The sequence below is a fragment of the Pogona vitticeps genome, chromosome 7 (assembly GCF_051106095.1).
Source record: "Pogona vitticeps strain Pit_001003342236 chromosome 7, PviZW2.1, whole genome shotgun sequence".
Taxonomy (NCBI): domain Eukaryota; kingdom Metazoa; phylum Chordata; class Lepidosauria; order Squamata; family Agamidae; genus Pogona; species Pogona vitticeps.
The window spans coordinates 16917318-16934512 of record NC_135789.1 but is presented as its reverse complement, the minus strand read 5'-3'; the positions used below and the strand labels follow the sequence as shown (position 1 = coordinate 16934512).

General features: G+C 51.5%; 1 protein-coding gene across 3 annotated transcripts; it reads left to right on the top strand.

Annotated features, from left to right (window-relative positions):
• Positions 1-822: 822 nt before the first annotated feature.
• HDGFL2 (HDGF like 2) lies at positions 823-16720 on the top strand. Of its 3 annotated transcripts, none has more exons than XM_072978135.2 (16): positions 825-996; positions 5581-5657; positions 5773-5911; positions 6872-7090; positions 7761-7877; positions 8924-8995; positions 9690-9858; positions 11258-11336; positions 11473-11749; positions 12444-12538; positions 13291-13361; positions 13669-13739; positions 14576-14677; positions 14890-15103; positions 15825-15960; positions 16142-16720. In XM_072978135.2, the coding sequence occupies exons 1-16, from the start codon at positions 925-927 to the stop codon at positions 16233-16235; spliced, it is 2004 nt and encodes a 667-aa protein (XP_072834236.2). In that variant the 5' UTR covers positions 825-924; the 3' UTR covers positions 16236-16720. The 3 variants fall into 3 exon arrangements, 2 of the variants coding, with proteins under 2 accessions (XP_072834236.2, XP_072834235.2); XM_072978134.2 differs by having other exon boundaries at positions 9687-9858; XR_013537925.1 differs by lacking the exon at positions 16142-16720 and having other exon boundaries at positions 823-996; positions 9687-9858; positions 14890-15538; positions 15570-15841.
• Positions 16721-17195: the final 475 nt, after the last annotated feature.

The following is a 17195-nucleotide window of genomic DNA, read 5'->3' as shown; positions in this document are numbered from 1 at the left end:
CATTGTAGTCCGACCAATTAGAATAACCTCTGGAACTTCTTTGGCCAATAATCAGGAAGATCCTATGTCAAAGACCCAAAGAACCAATCAGGTCAAGACCCCTATATCCCCCAACGCTGTATCTCAAAACCTATATAATGTTTATGCTCCTATTGTTCAGGGTCCATCTCTGCTTTTAAGAGGTTGGGCCCTGGCTGTGTATTCTAATAAATTGGCATAATAGACAGCCGGTCTTTGCATCTTGGTCTGTGTTCTTCGCCGGAGATAAAGAACCCAATTTTCGGGGGAACAATAGAGCCTGTGCAGAAAGCGTCCCCTTCTCCAGAAGGGCACGAGGCATGTGCAGAGTGTAACGGGAAAAGCCGCCTTAAAAAAACCATATTTTTTATTTTTATTGCATATTTATTTAATTTAAAAATTAAATAAGGAGAGAGTTCTCTAGAGCATGCGCAGAGTTCCCTATGTCCTCGGCCTTCTATAGCCCCGCCCACCCTCCTTGGACAGGCCCGCCTCTCTCGCTAAGCCCCTGGCCAATCAGGGCGCGCGGCCGGCAGGCCGCGCATCCTCTGACCAATCCGCGTCCCTTTTCCACAAGGGCCGCTCTTGTTCCCTTTTCTCATTGATTTCTCTCCTTTCCTCCCATTGGACGGGACGCTTGGAAGGAGGAGGGGGGGAAAGGCGCGCGAGCCCGAGGGGGTCCGGCGGCGGCCCCGGCCTGGCCAATGAGCGACGCGGGGAGGGGAGGGGCTTCTTCGGAGCGACGCGCCTCCGGGCCAATGGCGCGGGGAGCGAAGGGGGACGTAAGGCGCCGCTCCTCCTCCCGCCGGCCTTCTGCGTCCAGGCCGGCGGCCACGCCCCCGTCCCTGTTGCCTGGCGAAGCCTGAGGCCTGGTCCGGGGCCTGCTCGGCCTCCGACGCCGCCGAGATGCCGCACGGCTTCAAGGCCGGCGACCTCGTCTTCGCCAAGATGAAAGGATACCCGCACTGGCCGGCCCGGGTTCGTGAGGGAAGAAGAGGGAAGAGGGGGGAGGAGGAGGAGGGGGCGCCCCCCCGCGCGCGCAGCGCACCCATCCCCTGGTCGCCTAGCAACCGCCCCTCCTCCCCTCCGGAGGAAGGCCACGTGACCTTCGTGGCAGGAGGGGCGCGGGGGGCTGCACCCCCTTCCCATGGCAAGGCCCCCCTCCCCTTTCCTCCTCAGGTGGGGGGAAGAGATGGGGTGTGGGGGGGCGGGGGTCCCCAAAAGGGGGAGGGGGGACCTCTCCCCTCGCAAGGGAAGCTGGTTTTGCAGAAAGTGTGGGGGGGGGTTGAGAAGGGGGAAGGGAGAGAAATGGGGGGGTCCCTTTGGGGGGGCTGCCTCCTTCGCAACAGCTGGTCCCCGGTGCCATTTGGGGGGAGGGGGGAGCCGTTGGGGGAGGCAGCGAGAGAAGCCGCCCTCGGAGCCACGAAGGGGGAGGGGGGTCCCCATGGGGGGTCCCGAACGGTTTGCTGATGGGCGGGGGCTTCACCCCAGAAGCAGCAGCAGCCTAAGAAGGGGGAGAGGTTTTTAGGGGAGGGGAAATCAGGGTGTTTTGCTTTTTAAAAAATGTATTTATTTTTTAAGCCAGCTCAGGGAGGAATGAATGGTGTGCAAAAGCTGAACTCAGGAGTAGCCCAGAACCCTTGTGGTCCTTTTGCCATCCCTCCTGTTGTGTGTGGGGGTGGCATTATTATTATTATTATTATTATTATTATTATTATTATTATTATTATTATTATTATTATTATTATTATTATTATTATTATTAATAATAATAATAATAATAATAATAATAATAATAATAATAATAATAATAATAATAATAATTTGTAGTAGTAGTAGTAGTAGTCATAGATGGAAGGATAGCAGCCTTGCTCTAAGTAGTTACCCTAAAAGGAGTTGCAGCAAGAAAAGGGGTGGTTGTAACGGCCATTGTCATTCCAGGAATATTCCTTGCAGTAAAAGGAGTAGCAGCAGGAGTAACAGGAGGAGTAATAGTAGTATTAGTTACAGCCAGAGTAGTAGCAAGAGTAGGGGCGATTTTAGTATTGCTTTAATTCTTAGCAATAGCAGGAGTGGTCATAATGGTCTTGATAAGAGTAGCAATGATAGTAAGAACAGTAGTAATAGCAATGATAACAGCGGCCGTCATTGTAGTAGCAATGATGGTAGTAGTATTGCTTTCATCTGCTAGCATGGTTTGCAGGCAGTAAGGTAGAGGTGTTGATAATGGTAGTAGAATTAGTAACAATAATAGGAAGATCAACTGGCGCTATACTAATGTCATCAGGAACCATAATAGGAAGATTAACTGGTAGTAATGATACGAGTAGGGCTAATGTCCCTATCAACTGATAAGACTGACTGTAATAGTCCTACAGCAGCAATGGGAGCTGATGCTGACCCCTTAGTTTAAATAAGAGAGCTCTTATTACTGTCTAAGCTAACAAGAGCTCTTTTATTAGCTGATAAGAGTAGTGATAGGGACGCTAGAAGTGACTCTGAACCGTAGTATTAGTAATTATTAGAATGATTCTTAACTGTCCCTGTTGTTAGCCAGCCGTAGCAGTCGTGGTAGTTGATGTAGTAATGGCCACAGGGAGAGTCGTGGTGGCCTCTGTGAGTAGCTAGTAACAGCAGCGGTAGTGCTAAGAGTCCTGAGCAACCTAAAGGTGCACTCGTAACGAGAGGTATCATTTATAGCGAGCAAGGCTGGTAGTAACCATGCTACTACTCCTGGTACCAAGAGCATTAGCACCAGTAGCAAGAGGAATTGCCTTGAATTGTTCACTGAGATTAGTTACAGAGAAAGTCTCCTGGTAGTAAGGCCAATAAATGGCAATAACAGTGAGAAATTCTATTGTTTTTATTGTGTACCAGTGATCACAGGGATGATAGTGTAAACAGTAGTAGGAAGCAATGGTTGTAGCAGTAATAAAAACTAGCATCATCTCATCCCATGGCTTTCTTTTATAGATAATGCTAGTGGTAGCTATCATTTAGTGTCTTCCCTCATTTATTCTTAGTCTTTGCAAACACTTTAATTAATGACAGCAATAATAATAATAACAGGTCTCCTTGCCATCACTGTCCCACCCACGACTTTACAGAGAATCTACTTTGGGGCTGATGGTCATTGCAATAAAATCTCACCTTCCTTCTCTCCCTAAGTTTGGAAACTGCTTAGAAAATAGTCATAAATATAGGGTTTTTGGGGGTGTTGTTGGTTTTTTTTGGCTGTTTTCCCACTCCAGCCTCCCCCCCCCCCCGGCTTTGCAAATTACGGCATTGTTCTTAAAGCCTCTTTTCCTCTCCCCTACCCCGGCGAGTATTTGAATTAATATTAGTGTTAGTATTCCCAGCCCTCGTTACCTTTCCAAGGCCTTGCATCTCATTAATGGCAGTGGTGACGAATCAGGATCCAGCCTCCATGCTGCTCTCTCCCTAGTCTTTGAAAGTGAGTAAGGAGCCCCAATACTTGGCCATTGCCTTTTAATAGTTAGTATTATTCACAAAGCCTTACGCTTACCTCTGTGTGTGTACGTCGTCTTAACTCCCTAAGACTTTGTAACAGGAAATCTTTGGGAGGAAAGCGTGGGTCTCCTTTTGAAATGTACCCCACCTTCAGGGGGCATGGCAGGACAAATGATCCAGGTGGAAAGATCATAGAATCATGGAGACGGAAGGGGACTCGAAGGCCATCCAGTCCAACCCCTGCTCAGAGCAGGAATCCAAGTCAAAACAGATCCGACAGATGTTGATCCTGTTTTCCCTTGAAGGCCTCCAGCGTTGGAGTGCTTACTACTTCCCGAGGTCCTGAGTCCTGTTGTTGTACTTCTCTAACAGCTAAGAAGTTTTTCTCGATATTCAGCCAAAATCTGGCTCCCATTCTAACATGTCCTGGACTCTGGGAGGATGGAGGACAGATCCTGCCCCTCCTTTGTAGGATGACCTTTCAAATCATTGAAAAGGGCTCTCCTCTCCCCTCCGTCTTCCTTTCTCAAGGCCAAACAGGCCCAGTTCTTTCTGTCTTTCCTCTTTCTGTCTTTCCTCAGTCCCCTGATCATCCTGGTTGCCCTCCTCCGAACTTGCTTCCCTTCGCCGGCAAAACTGATTGGCAAGATGGGTGTGGGTGATCTCAATATTTTCCTCTAGGTTTTTTGTTTTTTCAAAAGCAGGGAGCCCCCTTTGGTGCCACCTTTCCACCCCGAGTGCCTTAACCCCAATTTGGAATGTCGTCAAGGTTTGTTCTGAGAGCAGTCTTTGCGAGGCTGGTTCAGGAGAGCTTGGGCCTCCTTATGATAGGGATCACATTTGGAGCCTGCCGTGAACAGAACAGTTGCCCAGGCCCTGAGGAATTGGGGCATGTGCGCATGTATTAATAGAGAACATCGGTCGCCCGTAGCTTTCCCTTCGCCTCCACCTGTTTAGATAATTAGGTCAACCTTGCACATTTAGCCATGTGGTGGGAGATGAATCATAACCCTCTTGGCGGGCCGGGCAGACCGAGTTTCAGTCCTAAAGGGTCTGGGACGCGCATGTGTGTGCACGCACACCACATTCTCTTCCTCTATAGATCAAAATGCTGCTCCCCCCCCGCTTCGACACCAAAGTTTTTGCTCGCCCTTCAGTCTGATAACGTTTGCTGTCATGATGTGGGTCTTTTGCTGTGCTGTCTGCTGAAACCGGTGGTGGTTTTCGGTAGTCTTGTGTATTTTTTTTTAATCTCGCGTTGCCTTCTTATGGGACAGGGCGGGGCGCATCTTGTGCATTAAGATTTGTCCCACGCCAGATTGTGGACCTCTCGGTTCGCTGCCGTCATCTTGAGGGCCTTTGTCTCTCTCTGCTGAAAGAAGTCGATATTCCAATATCCTGTCTCACCGGCATGGTTGGGTCACTGAGCCAAAGAGTCATCGCCTCGAAGCCCAAGGTGGCTGGCCGACCCTCACGCTGTTTGCTCTTGTGCTTTTCGTAGGATCGTGGCGTTGGATGGGGCTTCTAAGGCCATTGAGTCCAACACCCTACTCAAAGCAGATCAGACGGGGGGGTCCAGTTTGCTCTTGAGTGCTTCCAGGGTTGGAGTGCTCCCCAACTCCCAGATTTATTTATTCATGGTTGCACTCTTCCAACAGTTAAGAGGTTTTTCTGGATATTCAGCCGAAATCTGGCTTCCTTTAGCTTGAGCCCACGGTGACGTGTCTTACACTCTGGGAGGATCGAGAACAGATCCTGCCCTTCCTCTGCAGGACAGCCTTTCAAGTCTTTGAAAGCTGCCATCATTCAAAAAGTTTAAAAGAAGTTTTAAAAACCTTTCCATCCTGATGGAAACGTAAAGGATCTCCATGCTGGCCACCCGTTTCTGTCTTACTCTGCCCCTTTCACCTCCTTAAAAGGATCATCCCACCCAGTCTTTGAGGGAGGCCGAACTGCCCGTGAATTTCCCAGTTTGGTGCAGATTCGAATCCCACCTCCCTGGCTCTAGTCTGACCCTCTGGCCGCAAGTGTGTGCAATTCCTGGACGGCCACTCCACCCCTGACCGCCTCCGTCTCGCTCTCCCTTTTCAGATTGATGACATCATTGATGGCGCCGTGAAACCCCCACCGAACAAATATCCCATTTTCTTCTTTGGCACCCACGAGACGTGAGTCCCGGTCATGCGGGGAGGGGGGGAGGCAGGAGGGGAGGCCCGCCTTTCCAGGAGCAGCAGTTCCTCCTTCTTCCTGACTCTGACGTCGGCTTTTTGTCTCCCCCCACAGGGCTTTCCTGGGCCCCAAAGACCTCTTCCCTTACGAGAAATACAGGGACAAGTATGGGAAACCGAATAAACGCAAAGGTTTCAACGAAGGATTGTGGGAAATCCAGAACAACCCGCACGCCAGTTACAGCGCTCCTCCGGTGAGTGGCTTTCAGACCACCTCGGGCTGGGTCTTGGCTCCATTATTTTAGGGACCGGGTGCAGGGAAGGCCACTTTGACTCCCTCTCTGATCATTTTGGACTCCCAACTCCCACCAGCCTTTCCTTGCTGGTCATGCTGATGATCGGAGATGAAGCCCCCCCCCCCAAAAAAAGGAAACAGGAGTCTAGAAGAGCAAATGTTGCTCCATTTATATTAAAATTGGGTCCATTTTAATGTCAGGTAGCTGCCATTGTAAGCTGGCTGGATAGTTCAGTGGTACTGTGGAACTGGAGGTTGGAAGTTCGAATCCCTCCACGGTGTCTCCCAGGGGAAGAGCTGGCCTGGGTGGCCTTGGGCAAAGTTGCACCGTTCCAGGGCACCCCTGAAAGACGGGAAGGGGACACCGCTAGCTAGAAAACCCTTTGAAGGGTCAACCTAAGTCAGAGCTCACTGGATCGCTTGTCGGTTGAGGTCTGTGGCTTAAGAGCCAGAGGTTGGGAGTGTGAAGCCTCCACGGGGTGCCTCCAGGGAGAAGAGCCGGCCTGGGGTGGTCTTGGGCAAAAGCTGCACCATCCCAGAAGAAGGGAAGGAGGAACCCCTTCTGGGATTCCTCTCTCTGGAAAATCCTCTTATAGGGTGACCATCAGTTGGAATCGACTTGACAGCATGTCATGATTATTAGCTGTCATTGTTCACCAAGGCAAGACTTGGCAGGAATGCTGGTTGCGTTTAAAACAGCAAAGGGGTTGGGGCAGCCTTGCAAGGGTGCCAAGGATGGGAGATTGAGCCCCAACCAGGACTGGGCCCTGCAGGCACTCTTGGGAGCTTTCCGCACCCAGTGCCTGACCTCCAACCTCACTGTTTGTGCCGGAGGGTTCCAATGAGTCAGTCTGTGCATAGAATAAAAAAATTAAAATAAAAGAGTCTCCTCGTGTCTCACCCCCTTTCTCCCGAACAGCCAGTGAGCTCCTCCGACAGCGAAGTAGACATTGAGGAGATGGCTCCCCTTGGAGGGGCCCCCGCCGGCAGTGAGATCGAGGATGAGGAAGAGTCGGCCCCGGCAGCGGCTGCCGTCGGTGGCAGCGCAGGAGGGGCCACCCCGGAGGCGGAGAGCGACGAGGACTCCGACCAGGGGAGCGACCACAGCGGCGTGAAGCGGAAGCTGTTAGCCACGAAAGTGGGTGCTGTTTTGCACGGCAGAGGAGAGGGTGTGATCCTGGTGGGGGGGAGCAGTGTTCCACCCAGCTGGGGGGGGGGGATGCGGTGCCACCCAAGCTTCACCTGAAAGGGTCAAATGAAGTGCCTTGGAAAAGCCTAAGGAGGGACCAGCATCCTATTTCGCTCCCGGCAACCAACCCGACATTCTCATCAGAAGCCGGCCTAAGGCTGTGACACCTTTCACACCCACAAACACACACACATGTTTCCCCTGCAGCTGGTATTCAGACGTAATTGTTCCTAATTGCGGAAGCAATAACCCGCAAAGAATTTTATGGCACAGCGGTTAAATTGCAGTCCTGCAGCCTAAACTCTGCTTCGGTAAACCGAGTGCCTAGCTCACTGGGCGGGGTGGGTGGGGAAAGAGCATTGAGTAGCCAGCATAATGAAATTAAATTGTAACCCACCCACCCCCAGCGCTCTCGGGTGGTATGTAAGCAGCGTGCTTTTTCCTTAAATGACAGTTCCCGCCTTTTTATGTAGGAAAACTGCCTCGGCCCAGCATGCGAAGGAAAGGTCTCCCCTCCTGAATCGCCTGGAATCTGTTCCTGCTCGCCACAGGGGAGCGTCCTCGTGCTTCTGCCAGGCAGGATAAGTGACCGCCTCCTTGTCGCTTCTCTTCCTTTCAGATGCCGGCCCCGAAGCGGCCACGGAAATCGTCCAGCGACGTCGATCAGGCCAGCCCCTCTCCGTCGGAAGAGGAGAATTCGGAGAGCTCGTCCGAGTCGGAGAAGTACAGCGACCAGGTGAGTTCCTGGGATTTTGTCCCTGAGTTTGCTTCGGTCCCGGAAGAAATGTCGGTGGGATTCTGGAACCCATCTCAAACCCACCTCCTGCCGTCGTTTATGTCTTTGACAGCTGCAGCGTCGTGCCTCGAATCCGCAGAGGCCGCGACTCTCCTTCCTCGCTCTAAATCTAGCACAGGTGCAGGTTTTTGTCACTGAAGGGAAGCCAGGTTTGTTTAGAAAGCTTTAGGCCAGCGCACGGCAGATCTGTGCAGCCCAGAGGCCAGGATGGGGGCTGTTGCGGGCCTCCCTGTCAAATCGCATTGGTGGTGACTCGGCTCTGGTATTTTCCTTTTTCTTTTTTTCGCCAATGAGTTGGACACAACTTGGAACCCATCCACCCCTCCCTTTTTTTTCCTGTGGGAAAAAGCTTTGTTTTTAAGAGGGACTCGAACTCTGGACTTGGTACCAATGACCCAGACTCAGATTTGGGACTTGGTCCCAAAGATTCAGAGCTTGGACTTGGGCTTCGGACCCAAAGACCTCCCAGCATCCCTGCCCGGAGGTGCGGAAGGATAAAGAAGCACTAGATGCATGATGGCGTGTTGTTGGATTGAGACAGGAACCTGTGTCTTAAGAACGCAGGAGGTATGCTACTTTCCCTCCCATTTTCAAAATTTTAAAAAATGCTACTATTCCATTTTTATTTTATTTGTTTATTTATTTAACATCTATGCCACCCACTCTACTCACAGGTCTACCCCTGAACATCCTGCTTATGGTCCTCTTCGTGTCTAGGAGACAATAAGCAGGAAGGTTTATAATTTGTTGCTTCTATATCTGTTTCCATAGCACTTTTAACTAAGCTTTATAATGTAATGTGATGTTATGAATTCTTCTTTGACGATTCGAATCACCTGCTGTTTTTTAGATACTGTCTTTAGTCCCATAAGCCACCGTGGGTCATTTTTTTTTAGGACAAAGGTGGGGTTGAAAATATTTTTATAAAAATAAAAGTGAAAAACAAGACTTTTTCCTCATCTAAACTGGCCTCTCTTCCTTTGTAGGATTTCACACCAGAAAAGAAACCTCCACCTCGAACTTCACGACGGGGGCCTGCCGGTGGGTGGAAAAGAAAGGTAAGGTCCCTCTGAAAAGGATCCAGTCCCTTACGAATAAAATTCATAGCCTCTCTTTTATTCTTCTGGAGTCCAGGGTCATTTATGATAGGCAAAACGGTAGGGTGTCACAAAGAAAGGTGTACATGGTTTTGATTACGGTTTGCGACTCTTAGATCCCATAACCGCTAGGAATTCTAGACGATGTGAATGGGTGCCTTCATTGGTGATGTCCTTGTCACCCTGACTGCCTTTCTGTTCCTGTCACCCTCCTCACCGCCTCCAACTTTTGAAACTTCGGAACAGTCTTCAAGGGGCAGTCCCATGTAAACAATGGGCTGTCATCATCTAGCCGGGAGTTTACGGCAGCTGCCCGGCTATCGCCTGTCCAGGAACGATCAGAGCTGGTGTAGCCGCTGAAGCTCAAGTGGCATGGGCTATGAATGTTTTTTAAAAATAAAGTTAAATGAAGGAATAAAGGCACACACGCTTCCTGCTTCAAGCACGGGAGGCCTGACCTCACTGCTGCTGATGCTTCAGGAGATAAAAGGGGCCGGAGACTGTTCAGTTGTGGGGCAGGCCTGGGGGCGCGCACATTGTTTGGCTGTCTCGTAAACAACTTTGGCTTTCTTGGCTTTCAATTCTCCTTTGCTGTCCTCTGACAGATCTTCTCTTTATGTTTCTCCCTAATGTGACTTTGGACCTCTCTCAGCAGAAAATTGAATCGGGCTCCGACTCAGACACCAAGGCGGACTCGGAGGAGGAAGCCGAAGAGGAGGAAGACGATGACGAACGAGAGAACGCCAGGGCCCCCACCCCCAAATCTGAGTCTGACTCCAACTTGGAGGAGTCTGTCAAGAAGCCTTCCCGAGGACGGAAACCGGGTAAGCCAACCCCGTCTGCCTCTCTTAACTTGGCCTGTTTCTGGGTCTGTGGGGCCTGTGAGTCGACAGAAGGGAGACTCCATACATCTCAGTCATTTTTTTTAATTGGATTTCTACCCCGCCCATCTTTAACTTGCACAGGCAGTTTATCTGTAAAACCTCTAGTGCGTTCCTTGTCAGAAAAGATGTGCTGATACCATAGCATCTCTACATCTGCAGGATCGGTATCTGCGGTTTTGCTTATCCAGGGTCCGAAAATATAAAGTATTAAAAGAAAAAAAAACCCACCTAGAAATATGTATTTTCACAACATATTTACCAGAACTGCTCACTAGAGGGAGCCAGAGACCACAGAATGCCTTTTTGTGGCTAAAGAATAGGTAGCGTGGTCTCTCGCTCTCTCTAATGGCCAGTTTTGGTAACACATGTGAAATTACTTTTTTTCCCCTAGCCTTTTCTTTTCTTTCCAAGTGTTAGGTATACTGTAGTGTTCACTATCATCTGCTGTTTTCAGCATCCATCGGGGGGGGGCTTGGAACCAGTCCCCCCCCCCGGATACAGGGGCCCTGCCATATTTAGGAACCAGAAGCCGTCTGGTTAAGAACAAGAGCCTAGCAGCAAACTCGGCTGCCTTGCCTGCCTTGGGGTTCCCCTCGCTGTGTGCCGTGCCACATTGCCTCGGTTCAGGAAATGCGCCTGGCGTCACTAGCGGGGCTTCCCAGAGAGATTCTTTCCTGGTGCTCCCCGGAGATGCTGCTGGGGATTTCGTTCTGCAGCCGCTTCCCCCTGTTGTAGTCCTGCGATTTTTCCCCCAGGGGGCTCCCGTGCGTCTCCTCTTTAGATTGTTGGTCTGTGCTACATACAGTGTGTGCGCGCATATAAAAAGAAAGCCAGGCTTTTCTCCTTACATGTTCGGATTGATCCTGTCCCAAACACTTGGAGGTTGTAGGCTAAACCTCTGAAATACTGAGCCAGGGAAGACTTTCTGCTTTCTTTCCTTGGCTGATGGCTTCCTCGAGGCGCTTGGCTGGCTTGTGTATCATAGTATTAATTGTCTTAGAATGGCAGAGCAGGAAGGGATCCTTAAGGATCATCCAGTCCAGCCCCTGTAAAAGGAGGCACCGTGCGGGGGATTCGAACTCCCCACCTCTGGCTCCGCAGCCAGAGAGACCCTCAGCCCCTGAGTTCTCTGTTGGAAATAAATCCTTGTCCAGGTTAGCCCATGGTCGGATCCAACCAGGCTGTTTTTCTGTCGTGGATCACCCTTTTTTCCCAACCCAAGTGGCTTCCCATTCTCACTTGCTAGAGTTCCCTGGCTTTGGGCAGCGGGATCTCAGCCTCAGGCACAGCCACTCCCTTCCTGCTTCGCTGATTCTCCCCTTGCTTTCCCTCCTCCTAGCGGCAGAAAAGCCACCCCCGAAGCCTCGCGGGCGGAAACCGAAACAGGAGAAGCTTCCCAGCAGCTCCAGCAGCGACAGGTGAGACGGGGCGGAGGTGAGGGACGCTTGGCCCGACTAGAGGTGCGGTGATTCTTCAAAACAGGTGTTGGTGGTGTTCCTGGTTTCCTCTTGGTTCCTTTCCCCCACCCTCCTGTTTCGTTTTGGCGCCCGACAGCGACAGTGACATTGACCGGATCAGCGAGTGGAAGCGCCGGGACGAGGAACGGCGGCGCGAGCTGGAGGAGAAGCGGAAACGTGAGCAGGAGGAGGAGCTGCGGCGGCTGCGGGAGCAAGAGCGGGAGGAGAAAGAACGGAAGAAGGAGAAGGCGGAGAAGGGGGAGAAAGAGCGCTCCGATAGTGACAGCAGCCTGGAGGCAGCCGAGCTCCCACGGAAGGGCCGGAGAGGCCGGCCCAAAGCTCCATCGTCCTCCGATTCCGACGCTGAGAAAGAGGTGGGCCGGACAGGGGTGGAGAAGCTCCCATCCATCCATTCATCCATCCATCCATCCTCCGCTTCTTTTTCCTCCTTCCTTCCTTTTCCTTCCTTCTTTCCTTCCTATTCCTTCCATCTTTTCTTCCTTCCTTCCACCTGCCCACCATCAACTCCTTCCTTCGTTCCTGCTGAACATATTGTGCTGGTTCTGACCTACTGCATGAAAACATCCTCTTTCTCTTTTTGTTTCGCTTTTCCAATTCTAAAGAGGCAGAGGATTCTGGGAACCGCTGCTGGAGATCCTTCCCCAGCCGCGGTTGTAAAAAGGGAGAGATCTCTGATAAGAAATACACTGCAGTCTTTCATTTAATTACCAAGCATGCCACTGGTGATCACCAGGAAAATATCTCAGCTCTAGAACTAAAAAATTCCCAGAGGATGAAATACAGCCTGCCTTGAATAACGGGCGTTTTCCAAAGTTTGCGGTGCAGAACGGCAAAAAGAGGCAGAGCCCCGAATGACACCCAGGGCTGGCGACCTGCTTCGGGCCGCTTAAAAGCCTTCCACCCCAGCTTGTAGGGCTTGGTGGAAGAAAGACAGAAGAAAAAGCAACATATTTTTCAGTGTGACCCCAGGGGTGGGGGAGAGCTGGGAACGTGAACCCCTCCCCCCTTTGTGGCATCCATGTGTTTTTCTCCCTTTCTCTTCCTTAGATCAAAAAGCCAGCGAAGAAGCCACCTTCGGAGCTGTCTAGGAAAACGAGCCAGAAGGAGAAGAGAGGCCAGGGGGACGAGAAACCTCGGAACAAGTTAGGACGCCGTTTGACTTGTAGAAACACGTGTGTGCACACACATGCCTGCTGCTACCCAGCGGGTGGCCGTGGCTGCTTTAGTTAAGCAAGCAGGCCGTGATCCTGGGAATCCCAGCTCAAAATCCCCCCCTCCTTTTCTCTTTTTCTCTTTCTCTCTGTGCGTCTTCCTAGGCGATCTTGTCTGGAAAACCAAAAGTCGGGTGGGCTGGGCTTGTGTTTTTCAAGGACTTTTTTTTCCTCTTTCCTTAAGATCCTGGGAACGGCATCTCACCTTATTAACAAGTCTTGGCGGGGGCAACTCTCTTTCAGCCTGGGCTGAAAAATAATCTCCAGCAGAAAGTGTTCCATTTCCCTAGATAGACTTTTTGTTTGTTTGTTTTGTCCCCCTCTCCAGAGGAGCCGTTTCTGGTTTTCCGGCCCTCCTCTACCTTTACCTTCCCTCTTCCCCATCCCTCTTCCCGACTGAAGTCTATTTATAGCCCAGCAAGACTGGTTCATCAGAATTACACGGCCCAGTGGGTTGTGGGTGATAGCCATGTTGCTCTATGGTAGCCCCCAAGGGCAGCCCCATGGACATCGTGTTGCCGTAGTCTAGCAGAGTGTGTACCTATCTTGGGCTTTGGGCAGAAGGGGTTATGGGAGTTGTCCATTTTCAGGTTTCTCTTGGGCTGTAGAGGGTATAGGAATCTGGGGCGCAACCTGGCATCCAATTTCTTCCTCCAGCTTTCATTTGTGTTCTCTTTCTGTAGAGCTTTGAAAGCGGAGCGGAGCCGGAGAAAGCCCGAAGTAGTCCAAGAAAGAAAAGCAGAGAAGAAGAAAGGTAAAAACTGGGGGCCGAAGTCCCCTTTACAGAACTCTGTGCATGCTTGCATGCAGGTATGTGTTTGCGAGAGACCTAAGGGGACACCAAAGCTTTTATCTTTTCTGAAACATAGCACCGAGAATTCCCACTGGCCACGACTAAGTGACTTCCTCAAGCAGAGAACAGAGGCCTGGCATAGAAACACGAGATGCTTTGGGGGTGCGCTGCGTAGAACTTATTAGGTTGATGCCCTGAATTTCCCGTTTTGTCTTTTTTTAAAAAAATATATATTTAAAGTAATAGCCCTTTTCTATGCTGTTCTCAGAGCCGACAGTTGAGGAGAAGCTTCAGAAGCTTCACAGCGAGATCAAGTTCGCCTTGAAAGTCGACAACCCGGTAAGCCCACAGCCTGGCTCATTTTGAATGTGGGTTTCTGCAGCTCCTCCTCCTGAAGCGCCCACCTTGCCCGGGTGTTTTTCCCTCTGCTGGGGGATTGGGACCCTCTATCCTGAACTCAGACCTTTCTTGGTAGTCGTCTCAAACCGAGAGGCGGCCTATCTCAGGCTTTGTGGGGCTCGGGGAGAGGCCGTGCGGAAATGTACTAGTGTGCCATGAGAATCAAGGATTCTCTTTCCCCTCCTGGCTAGGCACAGGCCTGTTTTCTCACTTCCTTGTAGCCGAGAACATTCAGCTGCTTCTTCCCACCCGTTCTCCAAATTAGGCGGGAGCGGGGAACTTTTTCCACCCCCAGCGCCAAATTCTGTGTCTCAGGCATTCTCAGGGATCCTGTTTCCTTGGTGGGTGATGCTAGAAACCACCAGCCTTAGAATGGCAGAACTAGAAGGGATCCCCTAAGGATCATCTAGTCCAGCCCCTGTCAAGGAAGCACTGTGGAAGATTCGAACTCCCAGCCTCGGGCTCCAAAGCCAGAGACCGAAACCCCTGAGCTCTCCGGAATGGTTCCTTATTTTAACTTAAAGCTGCTCCTGCCACAAATGATGGCCCAGGGCAAGCTAACCTTTCTAGAATGAGGGAGGAGGGGTAGAGTCCTGTGAGGGTAGCTCCCCCGAGGGCCAGGCAGTGCCCTCGGGTTTGAGATTCCTAACCCGCCCCCTCGTCTACGTCTGAATCAGATGGGGCAATCCTCCTTGAGTCGTCCTCATGACACCGAATGGGCTAACTCACCCACCCCCAAAGTCACAGCCCGCATTTTTGCTGTTCCTCCCCCCCAGGACATCAAGAGATGTCTGAACGCCCTGGAAGAGTTAGGCAGCCTGCAGGTCACCTCTCAGATCCTCCAGAAACACACGGACGTCGTGGCCACGCTGAAAAAGGTACAGGGAGAACCCACAGAGGGGTTCCTGTCTCCTCATTCTCTTTCCCCACCCCTCTTCGATGCGGCTGCCGCTCCTTCGCAAAACACTTTATCGTTAGCCTGGTCCGAGGAGCCTCTGGGACTTGGCCAGCAGCACCATCCCTTGAGCCGCAAAAAAACGAGCATTCCCATGGGTTTCGCCTCCACCTCTTTTTATTTAACATTTTCCAGATCCGGCGCTACAAAGCGAATAAGGACGTGATGGAGAAGGCGGCCGAAGTCTACACGTGCCTGAAGTCTCGGGTCCTGGGCCCCAAAGTGGGGGGAAACCAGAAAGTCAACCAGACCGACTCGGATAAGGACAAAGGAGAGCGCGAGAAGAGCAAAGAGAAGCTGGCGGAAGGAGAGACCCCCGACGAGAGGGGCGGGGAAGACTCGAGCGCTGGTGAGGAGGGGCAGGAGTCAGGGTGTGCAGGGTTCAGGGCCCCCCCGAAACGGGGCGGGATAGAAATCTAACAAACAAACTAAGAAAAAGAATAAATGCAGTAGGAGCCCCGTATCTGCAGGATCAGTTTCTGTGGTTTCACTCATCCACCGTTTGGCTCATCTGTGGTCTGAAAATATTAAAAACATTTTTAAAACTAGAAAAATGTATATCCACGATGTATTGACCATGATGAGGAATACATAGTATAGTCTCCATCTCTCTCTCTCTCTCTCATGACTGATTCTGGTAATTCATGGTCAAAAATACTTTTTCCTGAATTTCTTCCCCCTTTGACCATGTTATGCAAGGAGGAATGAGCTTGGAAGCATCCCCCCACGGATGGGGGAGGGTTCTACTATAGATTAAATAATTCTAGCCCCGAAAGGAAGATAGGTAAATAATTCTAGCCCCGAAAGGAAGATAGGCGTTGAGTCTATTTTAATTTCCCCACCAGGTTTCTGGGTCTTTCCATGAAAATAAGAGGAAAGGGTTTTCCCATAGTTTTGGACGGGTCTCAAAATCATGCGCCTCAACCAGGAGAAACTCTGGCCCGTCTTGGGTGCCCAGTGAGAGAGGATTGGGGACGGACTCTCGCCTTATTCTGACCGATTGCCTCCAGGTTTGGGACATGGTTTTTTGGGGGGAGGTTTAGCCATGCTGCCTCTTCTCTCCCTCTCAGAGCTCCCATCTCCCATGAACGGGGAGTCAGTGGCCCAGAAGAGGGAGGGACTCGGAGAGACCCAGGACCGGGGAGACGACGACTGGAATTCCGGAGATGCCAAGAAAGAGGCGTCACCCGAAAGCGCCAGAAACAGGTAAGCCATGCCGACCCCTGCCGGTAAGCAAGCATGGCCTCTGGCCGCTTTGGCCACCTGTTAAGACTCCACGGCTTGCCTCGGGCATCGGCCGCCTCCCCCTCCCCGAGCTCTACTGAGTGGTGCCTTTCCAAGCTCACCACCCTTTGTCCTCCCCCCCCCCCCGGTTGTCTTCTTGCAGAGCGCAAGACGATCCTGAGACCGAACGGGCCGGGCCGGAACGGGAGAGAGCCCGAGCAGAGTCCGACTCTGCCGATTCTGCCGATGAGAGCTGAGGCCGGCCGGAAGCCCCCCGATGGGGAGGGCGGCGCCCCCTGCCCGTCACGATGCCCCGCCTCCACGCCCGTGGACTCGGCCTCCACTACGCCTTGTGTTTCCAAGATGCTTTTTTTCTTCTTCTCTCCTCCCCGCCCCCCCCCCCAAAGCCACCTCGTAGATGACTTTTTAGGCCATGTCTCCTCCTCTACGCGTCCTCCTTTCCCTCCTGCTTTCTGTCTTCTCTTCTCCCTCGCCCATCCCTCCCTCCTTCCCTCCCTCCCTCCCTCTCTGGGTCCTCTCTCATCACCCCTTGAGGGGATCGGTCCCTAGACCACAACAACCTTCTGGGGTGATCCGGCACCGCGATACGATTGTATTGGTCTCATGTTCCTTCCCACCTCCCCACCCCGACCATCTTCCTTGCCTTTCCTCCCTGTGATTTAAAAACAGACGTGAAATGAATATATAAAGGGTTGTTTTTTAATGAAAGAAAGAAAAAGCTGCCCGCCTTTGGTTGAATGTCTTTTCTCGAGCGTTGTCCTCTTTGTTTCTCAGGCAAGAGAAGTGGAAGAACCGTGGCCTGTCCCTCCTGGATGTTCAGGCTTTGAGCGAGCATCCTTGCAGGGTTTCCCGTGGTTTAGACGCACAGGCTGGTTTGAGTCGGGGGATCTGGCTTGGTTTCGCCTTTTGTCATCCCCTTGAACCCTGCTCTTGACCCAACTCTGCAGGAAGCTTTTAAAAGTCTCTTGTCGGCTGCTCTGTCTCAGCTTGAACTCTGCGAGTGGGTCAGTTTCCACTGGGTCTCCTTTAAGGAGATTCGCACCAAAGCCTCGCACTTTTCCGTTTATGATTCAGTTCCTTTCTCTCTTGATTCCTCTCCCCATTTTGTGCAGGTTGAGAACATTGACTCGGGCTTCTTCCTCCCCAGCTGAGAGGGGGCAGACCTTCGGAGAAGGAGGCTAGATATGGGGCGGAGG